We start from the raw sequence: 9,101 nt of genomic DNA, 5'->3' as shown, positions 1-9,101 counted from the left end.
GTCGCGGTTCTCGTGGGAGGAGGGGGCTCAGACGATGCTGCGGGAGCCGCTGGAGTTGCGTCTGCGAGTGAGCGGCATGGTGTGGTGCAGCGGCATGGGCGAGTCCGGCGGGCAGAACTGGTGCGGGTGGTTGTAAGGCGGCGGGGGCGGGGGCAGCGGGGGCTGGGGCCCGTCGCCCTGCGCGTGCACGGGCGTGGACATGGCCGAGCGCAGGAGCCGGTGGGCGGCCGGGCCCTGGCTGAGGAAGGCCTCCATGCGGCCCCGCCCGCTCTGGTCCACCACGATGACTTTGACGATCTGCTGGCACTGGATCAGCGTCTCCGGGCGGAGCTCCCCGGCCGGGGCGGGGCCCAGCAGGGCGGGCGGGGCGGTCAGGGCCAGGGGGGGCGTCGGCTCAACGCTGCTGGGCGGGCTCAGTTGGTAGGTCTGCAGCCTGTTGTGAATTGACACCTAGTTTAGGAACAGCCAGAGAACGCACGGGGAGTTACCAGCCTGAACGCAGCCTTTCGCAGCCCTCTGGTGTGACACGCACGGGGGCATGCAGCCATGCGACGGAGGTGGCGTGCGCGGGCGGGCACACAACACACAAACACGCGCCGGCACGCCCGTTTATGGATGCGCTTTTGGCCTCCGCGTTGAGATTGTGACCGCCTCCCGATGGCGAAATGCCCGTCGAAACCCGACTTTTCATCGTGCTAACTCGCGTGGCTCGCGTTTTCATATTTCAGCAGAGAAGCCGAAAAATATTCCGGCGATGGCGTCGGGCGGAAAATCATCACTTTTCAGAAGATCCCGAAAGCATCGCGTCCTGAAAGGGAGCAAGCCAGCGACACTGGCTCGGTCACAGCACCATCTGTGAAATATTTTTTTCAGCCAAGTCCCACTGACCAAACTTTGGAACTTTAACTATTTGGAATTTATTTATCTCTTATATATAAATATATATATATATATGAATATGTGTGTGTGTGTGCACATTAATTACTATAGACAGATGTATTTTAAAATATTTATGTTATTGTTATTAGTAGCATTATTATTATTGTTGTGATGACTATTGTTATTGATTTAATTACTACTATTATTATTATTATTGTCATCCACTTGCTCGACCGCTTTGTGTAAAATATGAATAAAATATAAGTAAAAAAATATGTATAAATATTAATATAAACATAAATGAAAACATGTAAGTAATGCTTACAAGGGTTATTATTTTTTTAATTAATTTTGCAAAGACACAATTTTTTTTTTATGATATTTCAACGGCATAATAAACTCAAAGGCCAAACGATTTGTTGTATTTTTTTTTTATACCAATGTCGAGTCCAATAATTGGCAGAAAAATTCATTTTAATCAACCGACTCACGTTCGCTACCATGAAACGCAATAGACCTCAAAGATCCATCAGAACTATTTGTCAATAGTTAAACACCGTAAAAATCCATTCTCACGTGGTCTGGCAGAAAGTGAGTTCAATTACCGTATTTTCCAGACTATAAAGTGCACCTAAAAGCCTTACATTTTTTTTCAAAAGCTGATGGTGCGCCTTATAATCAGGTGCGCCTTATATATGGATCGATATTGAGCTTGGGATCAGTAGATGGGGAATGAACTGATAATATAAGCTTGACCTGTTTCTTTTGTGTGTTTACAGTTGAACAAGGTCATATTGACATTGAGTTATTATGCTATTGAGAGCTTGGAGTTATTATTTGAGTTATTGTTATCACTTTGAGTGTTACTATATTGTGATTGAAAAAGTTTTAAAATACGTAATTAATTGAGGCTGCGCCTTATAATCCGGTGCGCCTTATAGTGCGGAAAATACGGTACTAGTCTACTTATTGTATACGGTGAAAATATTTGACACCACATCCAAATACTGTCCAATAGAAAGAGAGGAGAGTTTGTGGGTGGGGGGGGGGGGTGCATTTTGCAAGTGGGGGTATTCGGTCGAGGATGAAGGGAGAGAGTGACACCGAGGGCGTGGTGCCTCCTAACACACTGAGCGACACGTCTCCAAAGGACTGGTTGAGGCGGGAGAGAGACACACGGTGAAAGGGTGTATAAACGCTAACGGTGGACACACACGCACACACACGCGCAGGCCTACGCGTCTGGTCAATGCTTAGCAGCGGCTGATGGAGAACGGATGTTTTCTCCGGAGCGAGAGTGGCGGCGGATCCACTCGAAGGCCTCGAGGCGGCCTTTTATATCCCTGGCGATGAGCCTCTTGTGGAACTTTTGACGTTTTTTTGTTTTGTTTTTTTTTTAACCATTGTTCTTATTACTGTCAAAGCCAAGTACGGCTTTCTTCTACGTGAGTCACGCGTTCTCTCGATCTCAAACGCAAGTCGACAGAGAAGCCGAGAAGACCCGCGGAGATAAACCGGCGCGCACTTACCTGAGAGAGAAAAGAGAGGTTTTGCCACTCACCTCCACAGCGTTGTTGTTGCCGCTTTTATCGTACACGTCCTGTTGACCTGCCGGAGCGCACGAGAATGTCAACGGGCGCACTTCAGAATATTGAGAGCGATACTTGCGGCGGTGCCGGCGAATGAAAGAGTCAAGTCTACAGGTAGAAAGAAGTCCAAATCCGTCGTTGTTTGTCGGCTAACAGCTCGTTTCCTGATACGGGAAGAATGACGTCAACTAGGGACTTTCACTCATTTCATTTCAAGATATTTTTTTGTTTTAGTTGAGATATTTAATCCATGGCGCTAATTTATATTTTCAAGTGGTTGGCTAAAGGAAAGTCTAAAAAAAAGGCTGGTACTAAAGTAATTAAGTAATCAGGGATTACCTTAGGTAAATAGGTTTTAAAGTAATTTATTATTTTTAACGCTGGGGGAAAATTTTGAACCAACTTAGGCTTTTTGATGTGTGATATCAAAAGAAAAAGCATACAAGCAAAAACGACTAGGAGGCTTCTATATGCACTTTTATTTTATTGTATAGCACTTTGGTCGAGTACGGTCTTTTTAAATGTGCTTATAAATAAATTTGACATGACTAAAATATTGCATTGATTATTAAAACATGATGACTTTGACTTTGCCGTGCTGCCGTCCCTTCTAAATGCTTGAAAAATGGAGGTCGAGAGGTACACTTTATAGGTGTTAAATTTAGCCCATGTCAGGCTCATTTACTGCCATTCAAAATTGGAAATATTGTCAATTTTGGACATTTTGAAAACGTCCATTTCCTGCGATTTTTGCATTAATCCTTAATCGCGAACATAGCACAATAGAAATTATTGTGGTAACACCTCAGAACCTTCGGGTGGCGGTATTGGCCAACTGACATTTGCCAGCCTTTCAAGGACTTCAATGATTGGCTTGGCCTGGACTCCCACAATGGAAAAGTCTTCAAAAGTCATAATTAATCATGTAATTATGACATACAAAATATTCCTACTATGATTTCATAAATATAGAAATACATAGTCATAGCCCACCCCCCCCAAAAAAAAAAAAAAAAAAAAAAAAAAAAAAAAAAAAAATATATATATATATATATATATATATATATATATATATATATATATATATATATATATATATATATATATATATATATATATATATATATATATTTATTTATTTCTTTTTCTTTTTTGGGGGGGGCTATGATTATGTATTTCTATATTTATGAAATCATAGTAGGAATATTTTGTATGTCATAATTAAATTATTAATTATGACTTTTGAAGACTTTTCCATATATATATATATATATATATATATATATATATATATATATATATATATATATATATATATATATATATATATATATATATATATATAGTAATTGATTGCTGTGCGCACTCAAGTCTTCAAGTAAACTATTTCATATGGTAAGTTTATTATTTACACCATTACTTAACCATATTTACAATTTCACATGTGCCAATGGATAACATATATGTGGTAAAAAATGCAGGCTCCACCTACGGGAACCATCCACCTCTGAAATAAACATGCTTGGACCTATTTCTATAACACACATTTCTATAACACACATTCAATCTCAAAGTCATATTTTTATGTTTTGAAGTCCAGACATTCATTCCTTGGTATTAATTTATATTTGTTTTTTTTTTTTTTCAAGTGCTTGGCTAAAGGAGCGTCAAATCAATGCTGGTACTAAATGAATTAAGTACTAAAGAAAACAATCATGTTCGGTAATTAAGTATTCAAGTAATCGATTTCCTCTGGTTATTGAATCGATTATTATATAATTATTGAACGTAATCGATTATTATTGTAATGATCACAAAAGTCAATTTTAGCATCTCAAATAAATTATTACTTTAGTACTTAAGTAATTGATTCGTTTGGTATTTAATGACCTAAAGTAATTGATTACCTTCATTTGATAGATGTAAAAAAAAAAAAAAAAGACAAGAAGTTGCCCAAAATTGTGATTTGTGGCCCCCGAACCGTCCTGATATTATGCGTAACCTTGAGCGCTAACAGCTACTAATACCAGAAAAGTGAACATTAATTCAATTAAAATATTCCCATCTTTCCAGGCTTCTGATCAGCACTAAGCAGGGAAGCTGTCATTTTCAGGGATTTTTGTAGTGTGTGCAAGAAAACGCTTCAGCAGTTTGGGGATGTAAAAATAAATAAATAAATAAATAAATAAAAATGCTTATTTGCTTTTCTCCAGTGAGCGAGATAAGAAGATTTACCACGACGTGCGTTTAGGCTTAACTTAATAAAAAAAATAAAAAAAAAAACCCACACGCACACTTTTAAGATTGACCCCGTGTGAATGCATAGCAACTTTTAGCCGGTGGCTAGTTTTGAGGCAACAACTCAACACAACTTCAATAAACAGTCAATAACAAAGTAGTGAGTCACATGTCAGCTTAAAATCATCACTGGAGGCTTGGATAGAAAGGGAAGTACGTACAATGATGCGTGAAATCACTCCCGGCCCTCCCTCGCAGTTTCATACTACGCATATCGCTGTCTGTCAACTGCTGAATTTAACGAGTTACCACATGAATGGCACTGAACGTTTGGATTGCAAAAAAAAAAGCAATTAACACGCGGATGGCAATGAATGAGTCAAATGAATGGTTGTTTGTGTATTTTTGTTTGTTTATTTGGGCCTTGCTATCGGATGCGACCACTATAGAAAACGGATGAAGGGATATTAGTCTGCACCTGAGGGGGATCCGTGTCCCGTGTGCATGTCCACTTGGCCGCCGTTGGTGTGAATGCTGTGTGGCTGGATGCCCTGTTGCCTCTCCAGTTCCCCTTCAAAGACACACACACATAAAATGTGTGAGTTTTACGCTGTACACATCTCTTCAGTCACAAAGTAATACTTTTTGGCCTTATATTTTACTGCTCTATGTACTTTACGTGAGTATGTTTTTCAGATGGCTGTGGAAGTCAATTTCAGAGTGTGTATTTTTGAGTTTCACCGAAGCAAAGGTGTTTAGTGTGTGTGTGTGTGTGTTTTCACACAAATATCTGTACTTTTAATGCAGTGGTTCTCAAATGAGGGTACTAGTAGAAGGCATTTTTGTTGTTATGTGATATTTTCAAAAGGTTTCTAAAGGTATAAGTAAATCTAATTTACTGTGTTCTAATGCCATGACAGGAACAATACCTGTCTTTTTAAATTAGGAGCAAATTAATTGGAACATGAAGCAATTGATCACTAATTTGTGTTCTAATGCATTTTTGCAAAATATTAGATGCATTTGTAGTTATGCAGTTGTATCTAATGTTGTTATTTTTTAAATGACTTAGATTTGCAAAATAGCTGAATTTAGAACCATGCTATACCAGTGGTTTTCAGTGGTCCAGGTTTTTTTCAAATTAAGAGCAAATTCATTGGAACATTAAACAATTTATTGCTAAATTGTTTTGTGGTGGCTCTTTTGCATGCCTTTGTTTTGTTATGTTTTATAGAGAGGTGCATTGCCATTAGTGACCCAATCAGTCAGAAATAAAACTGACAATGTAAAATGAGCTACTTTGTGGCGTTGCTGAATAAAATACACCTAAAGACACGCCACCATTGCAGTTCCAACTTTGAAATCAGACATGGATGGCACAATTAGCTATTTCATGTCATTTTTTTCATCTAAAAACGCTTAGTAGGGGGTTGGTGGTACTTAGTTGAAAACAATATTTCAACGGGGGTACTGTACATCATTAGGCCTAAATTTAGCAATAGATAACATCATGTTTCATATTTTGACAATTTCTCCCACTGCTTCATCAAATTCAAGTTAAGGATGGTATGATTTTTAGTGCAACGGCAGGAACAGTACATATTTTCAAATTAAGATCAAACTAATTGCAACATGAGCTAATTTATTGTTAAATTGTGTAATAGTGACTTCTTTGCAAATTGTTGAAAACAGCTGATGTAACATACTTACTTGTAACATACTTGTTGAAGTTATTCAATAAAGTACGCCTAGTTATATTACTAGTTTTAATTACTAGTTCCAAGAATTTTTTAATTACTGGTTCCAAGAATTACAGTATTTGACAACTTAGCCTTACACTGGATGTGTATGTGCTCCATCTCGTTAACTTCGGAAATGGCCTCTCGTAATTCCTCGGCAAATTTCCGCAGCTCCTCCCCGCTTGGTGAGCAAAAGCTGACCAGCTGCTTCTTCTCGGAGGTAAACGGGCTCAGCATGGTGACACCATGGGCGTAGTCTGGTGCCAAACAAAAACACACAACATGCAGTATTAATTCATAAGCTGTGAAACTGTAGGAAATATATTCCATCAATCAACATGAATTTGCCTGGACAGGAAGCTGGCCATTTTAATTTTAAGTCGTGATTTGGACGTCAAGTCTGAGATTGGAGGTTTTGAATAATTTTAAGATAAACAGTGGCTCCAGCAACTCGTCAATAATTAAAGTAGTTGTTGAGGGTTAGTCAGGTCAAGGGTCGAAAATAGTATCAAAAACTACTCTAAATACAGCATTGTGGTTAATGATGGGTTTGTGCAATCTGTCTTCTGAATTTGGTCATGTGACATTAGTAAAATAAGCCGTGATTGGTCGTTATCTAAGCCCTGAGTGATTTTCAAAATGGCTGTCCTTTGAGTTGACTCAAAATCCATGGATTTTGCTGTTTATTTCATATTGCAACATCACGATATTGATCATAATATCGTATTTAGAATAGTGGCGATACGTAGAGTATTTTTTTTAACTTGATTTCCCCTTTATCTTAGTGTGTGGTAGTTTTTACCCCTTTTTGGATAAAAATCTGGACCTAATCCTCAGATAAAATTAACCCTGCCCTAGGACAAAACTGTCTATTTCACCCAATTTCGGTTACTTTTCACCCAGCATTTTTTAACCTTGTGTAGTATTTTTTAATCTTACTTTAAAGGCATTTAACACCAAATATGGGCACTCGAAGAACACAGCAGGGAGCTGAAATTTCACCCAATGGTGATTACCACGGCACGACCACTTAGTTATCACACTACCAGAAGTGTGCTACCCCTTAGCTAAACTACTGCGAGAATGATGTGGAAGAAAATGACCCAAAAATGGTCAAAATACTGCACAGGACTTTTAAGCATGGAAGTCAACGTATTACTGCACTTATGGATGAGATTGTGCAAGTGTGTGTGTGTGCGAAGGTGAATTTTTCTTACATTCATTGCTGAAAAGGTGAAACTGCATTCCCAGGAGACCCATCGCTTTGCAGAATGTGTAAGAAGCCGAGCTTTTCTTCTTGGGGCACAGCTTAAGGATCTGGAGACGAACCCAAACACGTTTCAAATGCAAGAAAGACGCTCAACCGGACTGAATAAATCAACATGGAGGCGAAATGTTGATAGGCGTCACATGTTTTGGAGCGTGCTCACCAAGAGGAGGTCGTTGAAGAGGAAGACCTCTCTCTGGAGCTGCGACAGTTTCTGTTTGTGAGGTTTGTTGGCGTCGGGAACCTCGAAGAGACGACAGCAGCACACCAGGCGCCTGTGAGGTACGGCCAAGATCTGCACAGAAATGCTCAAACAGTCACTAGGTTCATCATGTCAGGTCACCAGTAAAATTGAGTGGGTTGGTGGAAAGGTTGGTCGATCAATCATTTCGTCAGAAGTAAGAGTGAAGGTCAGTCACTCAGGTACTAAGCAGATGTGTAGATGACCAATTCTTACAGTTTTCAGGCCGAGAATGGACTGCTCCACGCGGCTCACGTAGGTAACGTGGTCCTCATTGGATCGCAGCTCTCTTTGTTGGATCCTTTCATAAATGCCGGCCACCATCTCTCTGGGGATATCTGCTCCATCATCCACACCTGAAAGAACAGCCGTGCCAAATAAAAAATAGTCTGACTCACCGTGAACAATACCGTCCGCAAGGCCAGGTCAAGGACCCTTCAAAAAAACGGATTTCCCATTAATTGGCTACTCATGAGGTTGTGAGAGCTTGTGCTGAGGGGGCAAAAGCGAGCGTCTGACGAAATTGTTTTGTTTGCTGGAAGGTGCTAGCAAGTCTTTCACAGAAAAAAAACAGAGGTCATTATTTTTCGTAGGCTTGGCAGCTGATCTCTGCCATCTATCTTAAACAAACCACGGTCTGACTGACAAGTATCTTTACAGAATGATAGCTAGACGGCTAGCTCGCTAGATAGAGAAAGCTTTCTGTCTATCCATCAGCCTAGCTAGCTAGTCAAAATACATTCTAATAAGCTGAATAGCTTTCTAGCTTGCTAGCTAGCTAATGTTCTAGAAGTTACAGTATTGAGCTAGCTAGATCACATTCTTTCTAGCTGGCAAGATATTGTAACTTTAATGTTAGTTAGCCAGACAACGTTCTAGCTAGTTAGCAGAGAGCAATCTAGCTAGTTAACCAGACAACATTCTAGGTAGTGAGACAACTTTCTAGCTATCTTGCAAGCTAGCGAGCAGGAAAACTTTCTAATCGACTATCCAGATAACTTTATAGCTAGCATGCTAGCCAGACAACCTTCTAGCTAGCTTGCTAGCTGATATTTTTTCGAAGTCACGGTATCTAACTAGATATACAATATTCTAGCTAGGCCGACAACATTCTAGCTAGCCAGACAATATTCTAACCAGCTAGCCAG

The 9,101-nt window shown here is 39.8% G+C and overlaps 1 protein-coding gene across 2 annotated transcripts in view; it reads right to left on the bottom strand.

Moving 5' to 3' along the window:
- iqsec3b (IQ motif and Sec7 domain ArfGEF 3b) overlaps window positions 1-9,101 on the bottom strand; it is a 49,501-nt gene continuing 40,400 nt past the window's right edge. Inside the window, exons 9-15 of one of the 2 annotated variants that reach the window (XM_088416649.1) lie at window positions 8,170-8,309; window positions 7,876-8,007; window positions 7,663-7,762; window positions 6,544-6,702; window positions 5,185-5,277; window positions 2,441-2,487; window positions 1-450 (exon numbers count right to left, since the gene is read on the bottom strand). In XM_088416649.1, the coding sequence (XP_088272775.1) occupies window positions 28-450; window positions 2,441-2,487; window positions 5,185-5,277; window positions 6,544-6,702; window positions 7,663-7,762; window positions 7,876-8,007; window positions 8,170-8,309 (1,094 nt within the window). In that variant the 3' untranslated portion in view covers window positions 1-27. The remainder of the gene's footprint in view (window positions 451-2,440; window positions 2,488-5,184; window positions 5,278-6,543; window positions 6,703-7,662; window positions 7,763-7,875; window positions 8,008-8,169; window positions 8,310-9,101) is intronic. The other variant, XM_088416650.1, reaches the window with a different exon arrangement.

Source organism: Hippichthys cyanospilos, chromosome 6, assembly GCF_059441005.1.
Source record: "Hippichthys cyanospilos isolate Australia breed blue-spotted pipefish chromosome 6, RoL_Hcya_1.0, whole genome shotgun sequence".
NCBI classification, from domain to species: domain Eukaryota; kingdom Metazoa; phylum Chordata; class Actinopteri; order Syngnathiformes; family Syngnathidae; genus Hippichthys; species Hippichthys cyanospilos.
The sequence above is the reverse complement of the archived record's forward strand: the minus strand, read 5'-3'. Positions and strand labels throughout refer to the sequence as shown.